The 20,149-nt window shown below is 34.5% G+C and overlaps 2 protein-coding genes across 4 annotated transcripts; both read right to left on the bottom strand.

Moving 5' to 3' along the window:
• Positions 1–1,253: 1,253 nt before the first annotated feature.
• Positions 1,254–8,751, bottom strand: LOC107841041 (fe-S cluster assembly factor HCF101, chloroplastic). 2 transcript variants are annotated; one of them, XM_016685049.2, is made up of 16 exons: positions 8,507–8,751; positions 7,742–7,885; positions 6,192–6,334; positions 6,064–6,114; positions 5,433–5,588; positions 4,995–5,138; positions 4,774–4,916; positions 4,251–4,320; positions 4,033–4,128; positions 3,819–3,908; positions 3,312–3,365; positions 2,991–3,114; positions 2,773–2,897; positions 2,098–2,220; positions 1,736–1,804; positions 1,254–1,530 (listed from the first exon to the last, which is right to left on the bottom strand). In XM_016685049.2, the coding sequence occupies exons 1-15, from the start codon at positions 8,577–8,579 to the stop codon at positions 1,736–1,738; spliced, it is 1,605 nt and encodes a 534-aa protein (XP_016540535.1). In that variant the 5' UTR covers positions 8,580–8,751; the 3' UTR covers positions 1,254–1,530. The 2 variants fall into 2 exon arrangements, with proteins under 2 accessions (XP_016540535.1, XP_047252489.1); XM_047396533.1 differs by having other exon boundaries at positions 2,051–2,220; positions 8,507–8,682.
• Positions 8,752–10,686: 1,935 nt separating this feature from the next.
• LOC107841042 lies at positions 10,687–17,435 on the bottom strand. Of its 2 annotated transcripts, XM_016685053.2 has the most exons (3): positions 16,872–17,422; positions 11,224–11,248; positions 10,687–10,915 (listed from the first exon to the last, which is right to left on the bottom strand). In XM_016685053.2, the coding sequence occupies exon 1, from the start codon at positions 17,413–17,415 to the stop codon at positions 16,873–16,875; it is 543 nt and encodes a 180-aa protein (XP_016540539.2). In that variant the 5' UTR covers positions 17,416–17,422; the 3' UTR covers positions 10,687–10,915; positions 11,224–11,248; position 16,872. The 2 variants fall into 2 exon arrangements, with proteins under 2 accessions (XP_016540539.2, XP_016540536.2); XM_016685050.2 differs by lacking the exon at positions 11,224–11,248 and having other exon boundaries at positions 16,872–17,435.
• Between the last annotated feature and the right edge of the window lie 2,714 nt (positions 17,436–20,149).

Below are 20,149 nucleotides of genomic sequence, written 5' to 3'. Positions count from 1 at the left end.
TTATATTCATGCATAACAATATCCCACAAATTATGCTCTGCATCCTTAAAGAAATTATATGCCGCTACCTATAGGCGTAAGTTTGATTTCTAACAACAAAAATTAAAGATCGACCTATTTAAAGAGCGAATCGTAAAATTAAATGAAATAATAACGGCCAGCCAAATTGCTCTATTGTAATCAGTGTTAATGAGCAAAATTAACTTCTTCTATTTTAAGAAAAAAAGGTCATTATCTTTTAGTTTTATTCTACTTTGTCTATGTTGATGGGCTATTCAAAGTTATTTGGTGAAAGTGATAACTAAATACATCTTTTTTATTGTTTGTTTTATAGTACATAATTCATTGTATTTGCATGTTCCTAAATGTTTTGTTTTGTTAGCAAATATATATAAAATCAAATTATGTCACGTTTCCACCAAATCTTTTTTAGTGAGTTGTTATCTAATGATTTTTTTTAGTTTGGCATTTGATATTCGTATTGACACTTCGATAATCTAAATTTGTGGGGTGTAAGGCTTTGCTGAGAAAAGCACTTCCTATAAAGAACTTTTTTATATCTAAAGTTAGAAACCGAGACCTCTATTAAGGAAAAAACAATTATCCATTCGCTACATCGCGTACTCTCTGGCAGGGGCGGAGTCGGTCTTTGACTAGGGGCTTTATCCGAACTCCCTTCGACGGAAATATATATTATTTATATATGATTAAAATTAGTTTTTGTGTATTTGTAGTAGGCACTGAACCCTCTTCAACTAGATTTTCTTTAAATATTAAATTTCCTTAATTGAAAGTCTGACTCTGCCTCTGCGCTGATTAAGCAACCACCTAATGACTCATAGGCCATTAAGCTTAGTTAAATTTCATACCTACCTATCTAATTCTTCTAGATGAAGACTTATTACAAACATAAATGACATTTATTTATTCTAGAAAGTGGTCAAACAATAGCCCAACGTTTGACTAGTTCATTATTAAAAAATAAAAAAATACTAGTATTTTTTGGTTAAATTCATGTTTTTTTGACTTCTTTTGTTTTTAATTTTGGAGCTTCTAAGATGATTGGAGGAGAAGGTGACAAAAATGTGTTGTATTTACCACCTATTCAATGCGGTGGGACGATTGAGATTCCATGCTGACAGCAATAGGCCTTAACCAGATGTCCACGATTCAAACTTTAAGAACGGAGAAATCACGAGAAAGGGAGTTTTTCCTTTCTTTAATAGGCTTTATGCAGCGTGAATCTAGATTAGTTTGCTAATAGTAGTACCAATTTATTTTGAATAAATTTAAGGTTTGATTGGACCCTTAAATTCATTTGATCACCTTTTTTTTTTAGTTGAAGGTACAAGCATTGGAGCATGTTGTACAAAAGGTAGTGAATATTACTATCTACATGTAGTTAAAATTAGGGATGACAATAGGGCGAGGCAGTGCAGCAGACCAGGACGATACTTAAAATGGAACATCATTGAGATCCTTGTAGCTCCAAACTTGCATTTATATCTGAATTTGGACTTTATTTCATCCCTACAAATGAACGAAAATTAAATCGAAAAGATTCATGCAAATAATTAAGCTAAGAAATGTATTTTGAGTGTATATTTGGTGTCATGGAAGCTAAGAAAATATATTTTGGCAACCAAATACCAATGAATTATTTTCTTGTAAACATTTTCCGTCATACCAAACACGCCCTTAAAGTCGCGCCCTCAACTACATCGCGGTCATTTACCTATGCATGAGTAAGTTGAGGTACTTCGACCAAGCGCTCCATCATTTGTAGCTGATCGTAAGGAGCAATCTGCAACAACAAAAATGTAAAACCGAAAAAAACTTAGCTTTTTGATCAAGTCATTTTGGTACCCTTTAGTTCACAATGTAGGGCCCAGACCCTACTTGTGGGATTACACTGAGTATGTTATTGTCGTTGTTCTTATTGTTGTCTCATTTTGGCACTATCTTACCGCGACAGTACCTAAATACTAGTATACTCCACTTTATTTAACTTGTATAAACCAGATGAGTACAATTAGTTAAGCGACTTAACTGAGCGCGATGAATGATTGTGTAGTCGAAATAGGGGTGTGAAAAGACCTGGTTAAATCCGTCTGGCCACGTTATTTCCACAGCGTAGTTTCCCAAAGGCCGAATCTCTTCAGGTTCAATGTCGTCTGGGATATCAGTATATTGTAGTTTCTGTTCACCCGTCCATTCATCCTGAACCAAAAAGAAGTCAAAATCCAGAATACGTAAAACAAAAAGGCAACCCGGTGCACAAAGCATCCCACATTAGCAAGATCCAGGAAAGGACCGCATCCCAAGGGGCGTGTGTAGACAACCTACCCTAACGCTTTGCATCATCAATAGTTAAAGTCTACCAAAGTTTCTTTGAGAAGTTTAGAGTTAGATACTTAAGGTTTTCTAGAGCTACGATTTTACCTCCCTAGACATTACAACTACGCCTCAATCCCAAGAAAGTTGTCAAGTTCGGGTCGACTATATGAATCTTCACTAATCATGTAGGCTCCAGATAAGCTCATCTACGACCAACATTATACAAAATAAAAATGAAAAGTACTAAAAGTCGATGAACAAGAAGAGACGTTATAGGTTTAACGTTTCACAGCAGTGGCATCAAAGAGAAGGCATAGCGAGAAGAAGTTGCGTATGTACTTCTAGTTGATTTTTGATATCTCAAAAAACTACGCGAAAAGGGAACAAATTTCAAGCTGGAAAAAATAACTTGTATTAAAGAACTTGATTGCATACCACGCTTTGGGCTGACCGATCATTTCTTCTTACAGTCGCAGGGTGCAAATAAAATTCTTCATCAGAATCGGGTACTTTGACCTTGATTGCCTTGAAAGATTTATCGTAACTCACTGCAGTTGATACTGTACTCGACGGGAAAAAAAAAAGAGGAAATCATAATCAACGTATATACATCAACCTTTGAATAGAACAAACAAACAAATATTAAAATGTACCTTGTTGACGAATCTTGGCACACTGCTGTACTACGCACACGCCTAACTCTTGGAACGTTCTGGAAACTTCACCTTGAGGATCAGCCACAACTTCAGGCATTCCGCTATCTCCAGAAGCAGATAGCTTTACAGTTTATGACAGATTGATGAAGTGAATTAATGATCAATGATGTTCACAATTTCGACTAAAATAATAATGGATGATTGACACTATTAATTTGGACTATTGCAAATTTTAACTACATTTAGTGTGAACATAAGTGCTAAATGTGAATAATCGAATACTTGAATCAGTTGACGGTTACTGAAGTTGCAACTTACAGCTGGTTGAATAGGGAGATCAAATAGATGGGGTATTCCAAATTGCTGGACAACCTGCAGAGATACAAATGAGATTTACATAAACATACTCTTCAACGGTTAAGTTGCATGTTTAATGATAATGTCGATCTCAACAACCCCAAGGAAAATTGCTCTCACGGAGTGATGATTTCGATTAGAGGAAGAGCAGGCTGGTGCACTACAACTCCCGCTATGCGCAGGGTCCAGGGAAGGGTCCCACCACAAGGGTGTATTATATGCAGCCTCAATTAGCATTTCTGCAGAGGCTGTTTCCAAGGTTTGAACCCGTGACCTTCTGATCACGTGGCAGCAACTTTACCAGTTACTCCAGTGCTCCCCTTCAATACATATATAGACTACTCCCCTTCAATACATATATAGACTATCTTGATCTTAAAACCATACTAGCGTTATAAAGGAAAAGTAAATTCGTAAACTTTGGGAAAGGAGAAGCACACGTCAATAGAACCTAAGAGAAACCCAGACCTGAGACCCTGAACCCCTTCCAAAGGGGTAGTAACGTTTTCCATCAGCATCGAAGTGACACATGTTCTCAACTACGGCAACGCAAGGCACCTGTACATTGAAGTATGAAATGTTTAATGAAGCAGCAAGCAATCTTTTCAGCTCGATAAGAAGAATCAACATTCTAATCATAGTGGAAGGAAAAACATATCAGATCAAGCAAAAAGAAACAGACCTTAAGCTTTGAGAACATACGGACACCCTTCGCTACATCTATAAATGCTAGCTTTTGAGGTGTCGTAACAATAACTGCAGCAGTCAAAGGAACAACCTGATAGTTGAATCGGCCAAAGAAGATTACATTAGTATTATGCTAACGAGGGAAAACTTTTATTTTCACCAAGGAATTTCACAAATATCGGCATACATTAGTTGTATTGTTATTAAGCAAACCTGGCATAGAGTAAGTTGAATATCACCAGTTCCAGGGGGCATGTCAATAACAAGATAGTCTAATTCTCCCCTGCATAGTTGCTTACATTTAGGATAACAAATAACGCAAGATTGCAAAATTTAAAGCATAGACGTTTTCCTCGACAAGACCATTTGCAGTGATCTACCGAGGACAATGTGCTAAAATTTTGTGCTAACCTACTTAAATAAGCTTGAATCTTACGACGACTCATTAATGCAATAGGTACTATACTTGTCTTTATCGATATTATAAGCCATCTGCTTCAAGACAGCCAATAAGCTTTTGCTTACAGAATTCCAGGTTACTTAATGATTGGATCGATTACAAGTTGAAACAAGTAGATATTTCGAGTGAAAGTTTGGCAAAAGAAATCTATATATTTCTCTGGAGTGGGAAATTTCAACAAATGTCGACGAATTTCTCTGGAATATAAATTTCAAAGAAATATTTTAAATTGGTTGATGGTTCTTGATTTCTTGTCAAATGCAAAGCATATCATACCATTCCGTAGTAGTCAGCAGTTGGTTGATCACCCCCGAGACCATGGGACCTCGCATAATTGCACGCCCTTGGCCAGCAAATCCAAAAGATACCAACTTAACACCCATGTATTCCGTCGGAATTATGGTCCTTTTCTCTGCATTCTACAAAAGTCTATCAGTAGTTTACATGCAGTAGAAAAAAAAAGAAAAAACTATTTTGCTACACGAAATGACCATTACCATTTCAAGTATCCGATTTTCTGGGGACACCATAGTTGGCAAACTAGGACCATATACATCTGCGTCAAATATACCGACTCTAGCTCCCATATCAGCCAACGTGTAAGCTAGGTTGACAGCTACAGTTGATTTACCAACCCCTCCCTGCGGTTTAAAGAGGTTAATATTAACGAAGCAAAGGAAACAAGCAATTTGCAACAAGTCCGTGAATGTTTGGAAAAACAAGAATTACGGAAAGCAATAATATCAAGACATGCACAAGCAATTATTCACCAGCTAACGTATTTAAATGTTGCGGTTATAACGAGTCTTCAAAAATTGCCTTTAGAAGAAGACCTTTAATTTTTTAATTTGCTCTTGAAGACAGGAATAGACCTTCGGTACATACTACAAGAAAAGTTAAAAAGCATAGGAATCGAAGATTGAGGCATTCTTCACCTTGCAACTAGAAACAGCGATTATGTTGGAGATTGTTTGTAGTCCGGCAGGAAGCTGTCCAGCATAGATAGGTTTTGCTGGTTGAGCTGACATTGTGACATTAACCTTTTTTACCCAAGGAAGTGCAGCAACCACCTCGTTAGCCTTCTGCTCAAACTATATCCAAAAATAGAAAGTCAGATTTGTAGTCCTATCATACTCGGATGACCCTTAAGACCACCCTCACATGATACCGAAGAGGGTGAATTGTAAAGGAATTAACAAGAATGTCCAGATCTCATGTTCCCTAATATATACTCCCTCCGTCCCAATTTATGTGGCACCGTTTGGCTTGGCACAAAGTTTAAGGGAAAAAAAAAGAAAGACCTCTTAAATTTGTGGTCTAAAACACTCTTTGACCATTTCCTTAAGAGTAAACGAGGAATTTTGAAGTTAAAATCGTTTCCAATTATAGAAAGGTGACATTTTTTCTGGGACGGACTAAAAATAAAAGAGAGCTACATAAATTTGGACAGAGGGAGTAATAAGCCAACAACATACAGTGAAAAGGAAACTAAGAAAACTAAATTGATGTACCACTTCATATACACAACAATTCTTGATCAAATAGTGGTAGTTGTGTTTCATTTACCATGTCCTTGATTGGACATGCTGGTGTAGTAAGCTCTAACCGAAACGACACCTGAAATTCCAATAGATTGGATTAGGAGAATATTTCTCAAATATTCTGTTAAGGTCAGAATGTACTGGTTTTAACACCTCTCCCGAATTGTCATCAACCACGAGGTCCTTCACAAATCCGCAAGAGACTATGTCGGTCCCAAAATCAGGATCAATTATTTGGGATAGAGCTTTAAGTACTTCAGACTCCGCTGTTTGACCTGACACCGAAGGAGTACAAGCTGCAATTTACAGACTCTGTTTAGGTATATTAAGACAAGATCTCAACGAGAAGCAATGTAAACTGAACGATGTACGAAAACATGTGGAAAGGAGGAAATTTCAAAGGAATAAAGAGCGTCATTTCCATGTATTTGGAGACTTTTCGAAGCCAAGAACTACTCAACCATAATCAGAAGTACAGTTAAAAAAAAACTTCTATTCAAGCATAAAAACACAAAGACAAATACTTCATAAAAACCGCATGCGTGATGAGATTCATAAGATGCTGATGATTTTGGTGTTTAAGAGTGCACGTTATTAGGACACAGACAAGATGTCTCTCAGCATGTAGCTTTTGAGAGAAGCAGAAGAAATGGATGCAACCCCTCCATATCAATTTTTTAAACTCTTTCTAACGGAGAAAAAGTCGACAGTCCATAATGTATGTGGCCAAAATTCTCTACTTTTTTAAGTCCCCGGGCACATCTTCTTCCGGAGGACATAAAACTTCTTGGTCGAGCCGGAAAAGACTGCCGACTGGATGCTCCTATCCCACCATGCCTGACCCTTTATCTTAACTTATGAAGATATCCACTTCATTAGTTATAAAACTGAAACTTCTGCATATGTTAAGTGATAGCAGAGAATTCAAGCCTCGTTGTGGGACCGTTTCATTCAAATCTGTTTTGTAAAGTACTTTTCTTGAGCCGAGGGTCTAGTGGAAACAACCTCACTAGCCCACCAAAGGTATTGGTAAGGTCCGCGTACTCCCCACATCCCTAGACTCCACTCATGAGATCACACTGGGTATATTGTTGTTATATTGTGACACCGTTTTAGGGAGGTTAGGCAAATTTTAGAGTCGGGATAGCTGAAAAATAATGTTCTAATTATCCCAACTTCAACATTTGAAGCAAAAACGCAGACAAATTCAATTCGAATAGAAATTCAAAGTGAACTTAACAAAACAAAGTAGCAGAATACAAGCATATACCGACAGCACGAGTGAGTACAAAAGGACAACACTATACAGCTTATGTATGCAACAGCTTCGTCTAAAAGCTTAAGTTGTTAGAGAAAATACACTTTTAATTACTTAATAGATTTATCCGAATCCCCTTTGTCAAAAATTACATTGTTTATACATGGTTAAAATTATTATTACGTACATATACTAGATGTTGAACTCTCTTTGGTTACTTTATGTGTTCATTCTGGCTCCGCCACTGGCCTCAACACGCCATGTCACACATGAACTTGATTCATTTTCATGGACCAAACACATGACAATACTTTTTGCTTTATGTATGATGTGACATTACAACTTACGACCTTTGTCTGCTCTGATACCATATTGAATCGTACGACCATCTCATATAAAAGCTCGAGCAAGAACATACATTTAACTAATACTTAAATTGTATTACCTCCATTTGAAGTAGCTTTAGCTGTAAATGAGCTCAAACTTGAACAGGTATATGAAAAGTTCAAAGCTTTCACATGTCTTTGAGACAAAAAACAAGAACCACTAAAAGTAGACTGAATAAAAGACTTCTCAGCTACATATAATCCTGAAAATAACAAGCAAAACATAAAAATCAGCAGCAAAAACAAAATAATATATATTTAAAAATTATATAAAAAGTATTACTCCCTCCATTTTAATTTGTTTGTTCTATTTTGACTTTGATACAAAATTTTAAAAAGAGTAAAGCATCTAGTACCCCTTTCAACTATGACCAAATTTGTAAGACACCGAAACCTATTACCCTTGAAATTTTTATCTCCTTTTTAACTAACGTGGCATCTTTAGTCAACAACTTTTGACATGAGCCCTATTTTATGTAATAAAATGTCACGTCAGCACAAAAGGATGATAAAAATACGTTAAAATTGAGGAGTTAGGGGAGTAATAGCATCCTGTAAAGTTGGAGCATGTCAAGCAACTTTATATTTTGAGGGGATATACCAAATATATCCCAAACTGCTCTTTAATCTTGTGGTATTAGACATGTCGCATAGAAATTAAAATTAAAATTAAAATTTTGCTAAACAGGAAAAGAGACATTGTTTTTAAAACAAAATTGAAACTAACCTAAAATATTTAAAAGGCGTATAAAGAAAAACTTAGTTAACTTTCGAAATTCCAATTGTGCCACGTAAATTCGGACAGAAATAAAGTTTAAACTAACCTGCTTTGGGTTGTGAAGTACAATACTGATGAAATGTTAGAGTAGGAGAACATGGAGGTTGAAGTAGTGTCATTTCTTTAGTGATTTTGTTAGTAAGAAACTTTTTTTATTTTTATTTTTTTGTGGTGCAAAGAATGGAAGAGAAATATAGATGGAGCATTAATGTGAGCCTCAAGTTATCATATGTTATATGCTCAAAAATCAAAGAAATCTAATCTGATTACCTTAGCCACAAATCCATAACTAGTTTAACTGACCCCACATGACAAGCACTTTTTTAACTTCTTTTTCTTTTATCTAAATATATGACAAGTCACCTGACCAGAAGGCCCTAACGAATTCAAGCCTCAAAAATCGGTGTATGACAGAAATACAAGGTAAGGCTGCATATATATGGGACTCTTTCCTGAACCATGCAAATAGCGGATACTTTAGTCCACCGAACTATGTTTTTTTTATATTGGCTAGGGTGGCTAGGTAGGGCCACATTCACTAATGATTGTGATGAGGCTTTGATATAGCAATGACAGTGGCGGATTCAGGATTTAGGCATCGTGAGTATTCAAAAGGTTGGAACACATGTATTGGCATCCAAAGTTTTAAGAGTTTGCATGGAAATTAAAGCACCCAGTTATCATTTTAGTTTCGAGGGTGCTTTTTTCATCTTATATCAATTTTTATGTAGTTTTTATATAATTATATCTATTTTGAATCGAGTTTAACGAATGCCAGAGCACCAGCAATTTGAACCTAGGTCAGCCCCAGAGCAAGGGCGGAGCTAGAGAGACCGCAAGGGCTTCATTTTAAATGTGGTTTGTAAAATAACGTTGAGTGTATTTGATGTTTTGCCAGTTTATTTTTTTTATATTTGAGTTTCTTTGTTGATTGAAGAGAGCCTTAGTGTAACTAGTAAATTTGATGGCATAATGCAAGGTAAGGCTGCGTGCAATACGCTCTTGTGGTGGGACTCTTTCCAAAACTCTATATATAGCGAGAGTGTCAGTGCACCGGACTGCGCATAGCAGAAGCTTTAGTGCACCAAGTTGTCCATTAATTTCTTTCTTGATAAACCTAGCAATGTTCGAGCGTCGAATGTGCATGCCGTAGGGTATAAAATATGATTTGTAAACTTACACAAAATTTGTTTTTCCAAATAAAATATTTTTGCAAAACATCTCAAACAATCAAACACGAAAAAATAAGAAAACGATTTCTAAAAGATGTTTCCCTCCCTGCCTAATGCACCCTAAATATTAAATGATCAAGCAGAAAAAAGTTAAAGGGAACAACAACGACAACAAACCCAGTAAATTCCCACAAGTGAAATCAGACTTTACCACTACCTCACGGAGACAAAGAGGTGGTTTTCGAGATACTTTCGGTCCAATTAAGGGAAGAGATGGATCTAATTTATGAATGTTCTAGATTAGTTCAGACGATATAAGTAGCGTTTGATCACTTTATTTATCGTATAAAGATTAAAGCTTACAACTACTTATACTTCTAGGAAAACTATATAAAGTTTTCTCATAGCCAACTGAAAAATAAAAGGTACATTCAAAACACAAATATTTGAAGTTGACAACAAACAAACTCAAACACAAGTATTTGAAGTTGACAACAAACAAACAACTACGTACCCAGTGTAGTGTAGTTTCACTGAGTGAGAACTGGGGAAGATAGAGCATACGCAGACGACAAAGTGTTCAGGAAAGCGTGATGCAAAAAAAAAAGCAACACGATCTTTGAATCACGCATTACACGAAGCATGAAGCGATGAGAGCGCATCATTGAAGTGAAGACCGCACAGTGAAGAAGAAGAAGTCGCAACAATGGACTTCAGAGTTAACCTTAAAAAACTACAGTAGTGGTAGTCAATGCAATAGACTCTTTTTTTAAAAATTTAAACATTAACCCTGAATATAAAATCAACATGATGCACTTGCATCGGCCACACGCAGCGAGAGGGGCTCGCATAGCTTCACATCATCGCATTATGCGACAATGCAAGCGCATTCCTGAACACTGATGTACGCAGACCTTACCTCTACGCAGACGTTAAATAGAGAGGTTGTTTCCGATAGAACCCCAGATCAAGACAAAGTTGGCAACAAGGAGGTCTGCAATTAAAAGTTAGTTATGTCCAAGGTCACAACCAAAGCAGCAACAAATAAACAAAATACAGAGGAAAAGAGTCAACAATCTCTCTATTAGCCATTAATAACGTATTCCAGATAACATAAGAGCATAATATATATACAAAACATCTAGCAATTTCTTGCACAATTCGCTAAATTATCGATCGGATAAACTAATGCGCTAGGAGAACATTGATGTTTAAGCACCATCATGCCCAATACTGTTGGACTTATTTCATAAGCCATTAAGTCGAAGCAGCTGACAAAAACCCTGCAGGTTGGAAAAGATATAAAGAGATCAACGTTGCAGTAGAAGGTAATGAGTTGTAATGAAGAAGAAAGTACTACCATAATGGATCGTTTGGTAGCTGGTTAGAGCTATATAAGTATTAATAATACAGAAATTAGTTACGAGAGATTCTATGCTATTATTCTATGCAGATTCAGTTATTCATTTATGTATTAGTTATGCAAATTTCTAAATTGCAAACCAGTTAATTTTATAATGAATAACTTACATTCTAACCAGTTACCAAACGTGACATTACTTATGCAGAATTTTGTACTTGCATAACTCACCTCCAAATCAGCAGCCAAATGATCCCTAAGAAAATTATGTATTATGACTACTATTTCATCAAAAACTCCTAAATGATCACATATACTGGACTAGAAGGAAAAGCATAACAGAAAGTTGCCCAATATACCACCAAATTGGCAAGCATTTTTTGCTCTAGCCCATTCATTAGCTTGCCCTAAAGGTGTATCATCACATAATCATCCATTTTTACGAAACTCTAATAATAATATAATGAGATAAGTATCCAGTAGCCCCGAACTATGGCCAAAGTTGCTACGACACACTCCAACTTCACAGGGGTAATAACTTAATTTTAGTGTTTTTGCCACCCTTTTATGCTGATGTGACACCTTTATTACATAAAATGGGACCCACGTCAAAGGTGCCAATATCGACACAAGGTGCCACGTCAGCTCAAAAGATTGACAAAAATATGCTAAATTTAGTTCGGGGGCAATAGGATCCCGTGAAGTTGGAGTGTGTCGTAGCAAATTTGATCATAGTTCAAAAGGGTACTAGACATTTTTATCTAATTTAATCAACTATGGATCGAGCATCCCAGCTATTCTCAAAAATTCAGCATCGCTTACATCAACATTCCAAAGATAATAAACGAGGAAATTTGAACTCTAAATAGTTGGATCTACCATCTTCGTTCTCACGATATCTTCTAGTTTCTTTTGTACTATCCTTATACTTCCCAGATTTTAAGAGCTTGTCTGTTCGACTAAAAGACCAGTGCATTTATTCAATGTCATAAGTGCTGGGAAAGAACACCAATAGCTCCAAAATAGATGGCCTTAGGGCAAATGATGAGAAGAAAGGTTACTAACAAGTTTTACTAGCAACTTTGACTTCACCTAAAAGTTAACACAATCAATTAAAGGACAGCCCGGTGCACTAAGGCTCCCGCTATGCGCAGGGTCCGGGGAAGAGCCCCACCACAAGGGTGTATTGTTCGCATCCTTACCTTGCATTTTTGGAATGCAAGAGGTTGTTTCCAAGGCTTGAACCCGTGACCTCCTCATCACATGACAACAACTTTACCATGATCAATTAAACAAACGAAAATCGAAAGTAGAGAATTAGATTTATATTTTCCTTTTTCTTTTAGTTTTTCTGTCTTTTTTCTTTTTCCTTGGCGGGCGAGAGAAGAGGAAGGGGCATGAAACATATCATTTAGTAACCACTTGGAGTGCACAGCCAAATAAAGGAGCAATCATAACAAACAGGTAACTAACAAACTCAATGATTCAAACACCACCATGTCACCTATCACGCTTGCAGCATAAAAGGAAGAACTATGAGATGTCAACAACTTCTAAAAAAAGTCTAGTCAAAATCCATGAAATCATAATTACTTTGTATTTCTTCATGATTCTGTCCAGTGTCCACAGTCCTTTATTTCTTTTCTTTTTTTCTTTTCCTACCGGAAAGTTGTTCTAACTCCAATCTTAAGCTAGTCAAATAAAAAGGGGCACTTCAAATGCTTTTACTCCGTGCCCCAAGTACTTTGGAACAAGAGTTCCCAACGATGAAATAAGGTAGATCCTTGCATTTTTATGGAACTCGGGGAAATATTTAAAGTGCGCTGAACAGGAACTTTCAAGGAAAAAAAGAAGTATCTCACACTAGAAAAGAGACCGGTAATCAGGAATGACTTCTCAAAAGCTGGGATTCCAAAATTCAACGAACAAATATCCAAAATGATTCCTAGTAAACGTGTTAAGTAAACATACCTCTAGGCGAGTAACATTAAAGATAGTATTCTTTAAGACATTTCCATAAGGCCTTTCACAAGGAAAGATCACTCGACCTCTCACCAGATCCTAAAGATCCTTTTTATTAAAGACAAATATGACCTGAAAATGTTACATTCTTTCGGAACTCTAAGAGAAACTACGAGATCATTCAAACCAGAGCTTAGAAAATACCTATTGATGTTCTTGGAAGTATCGCTATGGGGAGCCCATATTTGAATAGCTCCTTGCAGGCCCCCGATAGTATCAAGTTCGCCTTTGGAGATTGTGCACTGTGCACAACCCACCCACCCAACCAAATCCAGTGACATGATTAAATAAAATTCTCAACATCTTTTTCTTGTTATATTCTTAGTTGATTGTGCACTGTGCACGAATGTCAAAATGAATCGAACAGACTTATCATTACAAAGGATGGAATGAGTAGTTTTACCTAAATCCACCATACCATGTTTGAAATCATATCTAGATCTGTTGATCCACTTTGAGCTTCCTAATTATCTAATTTGTCTCCTTCTTGAAACCTACAATTTATTTTACCAGATTTGTGATGAGTTGCTTTTGCTGTGTTGGAAGAGTTTACAACAAGTCCCTATTCCTCAAGTATATGGGAGACCTTTTCTTTGATAAGACTTATCTAAAACACTTAAGTAACGATTATCTCCAACAAAAATGGAACGCATGGTATTTTTTGCTCATATGCCACATTGTAAAACACGCGTACTCAAATCTTTATACAATTCTTGCTAAACATTCCCGAGTATAGATGTTATGAATTCTAAGTCTTCTTTCGCCAGTCTAATTTCTTTCTTTAATCAAAGCAATTGACTAAGCTTAGAAATTAAGCAAATTATTTAAGTTTTTGAGTAGAAGATTCATAAAGAATAATCCATCACTAATTGAGAAGTAGGAGTTGAGATGAGTCCAAGGCGTCCTTGCCTGAGATCTTCCTACCTACAGGATTTCCATAATTTTTCAGCAAGTCGAGAGTTGCATAGTTTTCTCCTTTGGTACTCTCTTCATTCCTTGATTTATTTTTCAAGTCACAAACAAGAATTGATACCTCATTATTAAGTGCTCCAACACTTGTCAAAGACTCAAAACAATTTTATCATCTAGATAACCAATAGGTACTCAGTCATAACATGAACATTTCTAGTATAAGTGCTAGTTGTAACAACATTTACCATTTTGCTCTTGTAGAGAGGAATCAGATATTCTCTAAGAAATGCCTAGGAAGGCTCGTGGGAGTTGCTCAGGGGAGCATGATGCTCCACTGACTTTGAATTCTCAAATTTGAAAACAAATATGCATCACCTCCGGTTCAACAGGAGTAATTTTCAAGAAAAGACGAGCAACCTTGAAATTGAATTGAGGGAGATCAAGATCATGTATTTCAACAAATTCATCTATATCATCAAGTTTATCCATTTCATCATCGAGCAAAAGAAAAAGAAACAGATGTACCTACTGTATAGACCATAATTTGAAACTCGGGTAAGACGATATTCAACTATCTCGGTCCAGGTATGCAGATGATAGAGAAATGATGACCATGAGGAGAAAGGCACCAGAAAATGTTTCCAGGATGATTTTCTTCATCATGACAAATTGAGTGATCTCTTAGCAAGTGTTGGAGCACTTACCAAGGTGGTATTGATTCTTGTTTGTGATTTGAGAGGAAAATTAAGTAATAAAGAGAGTACCAGTACAACAAACTATGGAATCTCAACTGGCTGAAAAATATTGATATCGTGAAGGGAGATTACAAACATATTTACTTAGAATCCTAGACTCATCTCAACTCCTGGTTCTATGTGAGTAATGGACTACTCTTCATGAATCTTCTAATCAAAAACTTCAATTTGCTAAATTTCAAAGCTTATACAGTTGCTTCAATAAAAGAAGAAATTGGGCTAGTAAAAGAATACCTAGAATTCATAAATCTTTGTTCAAAAATGTTGAGCAAGAATTGTATATAAATCTTTGGACGTGTATTTAAGATGTGGCATATGAGGCAAAAAATATCATTAGTTCAATTCTTGTTAGAGATAATGGCCTCTTGCGTTTTATTTACTCACTTCCCAATGCTTCAGAGAAGATCAAGCTTATCGAAAAAGAATCCAATTTACATGAGAAAATTCCTAAGAATAGGGGTCTAATGTTGTAAAACCCTTCCAAACAAACGAAACATCATCTCATCGTCCGCAGTTGGTCAAATACTTTTTAAGTTTAAATGAGGAGATGGAGTGAGTTATTAGGAAACTCACCATATGTCTGGTTTAGGTATAACTATTCCGACACACAAAGTTAAAAAAGCTCAAAGATAGATAAGCAAAGGGGATAGACAAAATAAACATAAAGCGCATAACAACGACTCCCACCTTTTCAATTTGTTTGTCTTATATTCCTTTTTCGTTTGGTTTACAAAGAATGTCTCTTTCCTTGCAACTCTTTAATATCAGCTTTTCACATAGCACAAATCGACCTTTATGTGGGTATTAATGCAACTCATGCTTTTCACGGGCACAACAATTACTTCCTACTTCTAGCATACCCAAGATACCCTTCAGCATTTTAGAAGAGGCAAAATTTCAAAGTTTAACCCTCTTCTCAATGTAATAGTTACCTTTCACTCCCAACACATACTCTACTCAAGGTAATAATTACTTTATCTTGGAGTAGAAAGTGATTTAAACAAAGAAGGATTAGTAATAGCTTCATGGTAGATATCAACTACTCCAAGATGCGTGCAAAAGCCATCAACAACTTATTGGGAAGTAAAAGTAATTATTATCTTAATTAGTGTGTATGTGGGGAATGAAAGGTAATTATTACCATGAAAAGACAAGGTTAGAACTAGAATTTTGCCTCTTCTAAAATGATTTTAAGAGTATTTCGGGAATGCTAAAACTAGGTAGTAGTTGTATCCTTAAAATGAGTGTGAAGTTACATGAATAACCAAACAGACCAATTTGTGCCAAAATGAGTTGTGTCATTTAGACCATAAGATCAAAAGATGTTTTGGTACATTCAACCTATCTTTAGTCTAATACAACAAGACTCAAAAATCTTACTACTCTAACCCCGTAACAGGTCAAAACCAAACAAACTAATTTAAAAGTAACAAACGACAATCATATAGACACACAAAAAACTCAACTCCATGACAAAAGATTCACAAAATACACAACAAGATAACAACAACAACAAACCCAGTATATTCCCACATAGTGGGGGTCTGGGGAGGGTAGAATGTACACAGTCCATACCACTACATCCGAAGAAGTAGAGAGGTTGTTTCCGATAGACCCCCGGCTCAAGAACAAGGACCAAGACCTTAGTCAAACATCGCAAGCATACAACATGATAAAATAACAACGGTACCACAACCACAAAAAGTACATTAACCAACAAAAGGCACCACCCTCCCCCAACCCTAGCACTACCAACAAGATAACAACTTTATTAAAAATACCTTAGTAAATACCCATGCATTTTTACATTCTTAAACTCTTAGGCAAGTCAATTAAAAATCACACAAACAAATCAAAAGAGGAAAGCATCTATTACCTCTAAACTATGACCAAATTTGCTACCACACACTCCAACTTCACCGGGATTCTATTACCCCTAAACAAAACAATATTTTTATCAAACTTTTTAGGTGACATGGCACTGTCAACCTTAGCCGACATGACACCTTTGATGTGGGCCTATTTTATGTAATAAAAATGTGACGCAACAAAAATATGCTAAAATTGTATTCAGAATAATAGGACTCCGATGAAGTTAAGTGTGTCGTAGCAACGTCCGCTATATTTCGAGGGTACTGGATGCTCATCTCCAAATCGAAACAGAATAAATTTAATAATAAAAAATGATACCTTAGGAAGACGAATGTTTTTTCCCTTCGCATTCAGGACTTTCATGGAAATTCTTAGAAGGATATTTAGCAGTTACCAAACCAACTTCAAAAACCAAATTATCACCACTAGATCTAATACCTGTAATACCCCACCACTTAAAAAAAGCCCTAACACTTATCCCATTCAGCTCCGCAATTCGATTCTCAACAATTTTCCCAGTAATTTTCTTCGAATACGTTGCAAGGTAATTGTCTGGAGGCAGAGTAATCTTACATTTGTTAACTAGTGAAACGATGAATTCGCCGGTAGTGGAATTTAACGAATAGGCGTTAACGTTTTTGGGGAGTAACCCGATTGGAAACCCGAATTTGATTAGCTCTTTGTAGGCTTTTGATGGTGATGGATTCGGGTTCGGGTCGGATAGGGAGATGGTGAAGAGAAGGGGGAGAATAATGGTGAAAATTATTAGGGTTTTCATGGCCATTTTTTTGAGCTTAGTGCAATGGCGATGAAATTGGATAAAGTGGATATCATGTGAACTTTGTTGAACATCAAGTGGCATAGAAATGGCCACGTAGCTTGTGAGTATCCCATGGTGGATATTTTGTGAACCGTGTTAAGAAAAGATCTTTTTTTTTTTTTCATTATATAAGGGGTTGTTTGGATGGAAACAAGTTAATTTGAAATTAATTATTTTGAAATTAGATATTTAGGAATGCATTATTTTATCATAATCCATAATCTATATATATATCTATGATCTATATTTATAATTTATATGTATAATCTATATATATCTATATCTATCTATAATATATAATCTATATTTATAATTTATATCTATAATGTATAATCTATATTTATAATCTATAATATATTTTGCGATTTAGATAAAATCATCTTTTTATCTTTTTAATAATTAATTAATTAAAGTATCATAAAATATATGGTAAAAGCAATTTTATGATGGTAAAAGCAATTTTATGATAAATTAATATTGATAGATTTTTTTTTTTTTGTGTACATGAAAAAGAAGTCTTAAAATCGATGTTAAGAAAAAAAAGAAAAATATCTTTTAAAAAGTGATATATGGTAATCAAAAAATATATAATAACAATTATTAGGAGAATTAATAATTGAGTTGTACTAAAATATATGATAGGAGGAAGAAAATATAATTAATGTTCATGATAAGATTTTAAAAAATAAGAACACGTTAATATCTCTTTGTTAGAATTTGAAGGTGTTCTGAAAATTTGGAATATATCTTTTTGCTTTAAAAGTGTGGAGGGCCAAAATTGTCATTTAACGATTTTTTCTTGATTTAGTATTTAATCATTAAAAATGAAGAATACAAAAATATATGATAAAAATAATTATATGATTTTTTCTTGATTTAGTATTTAATCATTAAAAATGAAGAATACAAAAATATATGATAAAAATAATTATATGGTAAGAGTCTAAGGGGTCATTTGGTGTGAGGTACTAAAATAAATTATTTCGAGATTAAAAAAAAAGTCTCGGGATAAACTTTTTTATACATTATTTGGTTGGTAATATTCGAGATAACTTATTTTGGAACTAATAATAATTTCGGGATAAGTTATACCACATATTTAGTGGTATAAGGGATAAGTAGGAGAATTAAGTAGACTACCCAAAATATATGAAAACAAAAATAAAATAGACTCCTAATTTCATCGGAGGTTTTCCTAAATCCTAAATTGATACACTACGTGAAATATAAAAAATAGCAAAATTCAATAATTAAGCAAATTAAATACTACCATACACAGTTTTTTTTTTTTTAAAAAAAGGAACATAACACAGTTGAATTTTATTTTAGGTGAAATTTCAGTTACTTTTAATTCCTTTTAGATTTAGGAGTCTCTCTATGTATATATATATATGAAATTTTGTTACTCCATCAACTTCGATATTATTTTAATTTACTTTTTTAAAATTTTATTTTTTAATAGTTGTTTGTTTTCATATATATTGTGCTCAATAAAATTCTAAACTATATTAATATTGAATTTAGGTTTACTAGATTCATGGAATAGTATAAGAAATTATTTTTTTTCATGTCTGATTAAATTTCTTGTAATTATTAGAGGTCAATATATGACTTAAATTTATTAATGTAACTTTGTTATTCATCTTAATTATGCAGAAACTATATTTTCTTCATGGACATAATTTATATATAAAGTAAGTGTTTTCCATAAAAGCTCTATAACAAAATATTTTTTTTAACATGATTTATACTTAAAGTAGTATTCTTCGTAAAAATTCTATACGTATTTAAATTCTTATAACATATCTATCCATATCATCTTATTGTTCTATGTAAATTTTGATCTATGACATTTGTTTGCGTCTTGATCTTCTTTACAGTTGAGTTTTGAAACTTCTTAAAACTAGCTTTTCAAACAATTATATGATAAAGCGAAGTTTTATTGTTTGCTTCTTATTTCACCTTGTATTCAAGGTGGAAAGAAAAGTTAATTCTCCGAGAAATAATGTTACACAAATACTATTATTTTTTTCGCTAAATAATATACACTACTAAAAAAAACTGTAAAAAGAGATCTCATGAGATCTCTTTTCCTTAAAAAGAGACCTCAAAAGCGATTTCAGCAGTAGGTCTCTAAAACATAGATCGCTTTTTGAAAAAGACCTCATGAGGTCACCAGAAAGCGACCTCGCGAGGTCACTAAATATTTTTCAAAATGCTTAAAAAGAAACCTCATGAGGTATCTAAACTATTTTTTACTTATTATTATTTAAAAGAGACCTCATAAGATCACTATTTGATTATATATTTTTTAATTGAAAAAGATCTCATGAGGTCCCTATTATTTCTTAATGTTTTACTAAAAATATTTTTTTAAAAAAAAATGACTTCTTGAGGTCTCTTATTTGTGTTGTTGGAAAAAGAAATTGCAGAATAGAGACCACATGAGGTCATTTTGGTCACTTTTCTGCAAAAAAAAACAGGTGGTAAATGGCAACTTTACAAATGTCTACCTATCATTTTGAGTCAATTCAATAAAATATATACAATTTAAATTGGTAAATCAAGCTCCATGAACTTCCACTAATCAATCAAACGACAACACATGTACTAAATATCCTTCAATCAATATTATACCAAAATCAATTTTAAAATGCTTTAAAATTGAGCGAGAAAACATAGAAGTCATAATTTATGTATACAATTCTATTTCAGACAAGTTTAAAGTTACAAAAACACTCAATGATTAAAATTAAGCACCACAAAGTACAAAATT

Source organism: Capsicum annuum, chromosome 9 (genome assembly GCF_002878395.1).
Source record: "Capsicum annuum cultivar UCD-10X-F1 chromosome 9, UCD10Xv1.1, whole genome shotgun sequence".
NCBI classification, from domain to species: domain Eukaryota; kingdom Viridiplantae; phylum Streptophyta; class Magnoliopsida; order Solanales; family Solanaceae; genus Capsicum; species Capsicum annuum.
Note: the sequence above shows the minus strand (reverse complement) of the source record. Positions and strands in the feature narration are given on the sequence as shown.

Coding starts and splice junctions, on each gene's coding strand:
- LOC107841041 (XM_047396533.1), bottom strand. CDS start 8,579: ATGACACTACTTCAACCTCCATGTTCTCCTACTCTAACATTTCATCAG. Junction 4,129..4,250: donor TTCAACTTACTCTATGCCAG/GTTTGCTTAATA, acceptor TTCAACTATCAG/GTTGTTCCTTTGACTGCTGC. Junction 1,805..2,050: donor ACAATCATTCATCGCGCTCA/GTTAAGTCGCTT, acceptor TTGTTGTTGCAG/ATTGCTCCTTACGATCAGCT.
- LOC107841042 (XM_016685050.2), bottom strand. CDS start 17,415: ATGCCACTTGATGTTCAACAAAGTTCACATGATATCCACTTTATCCAA.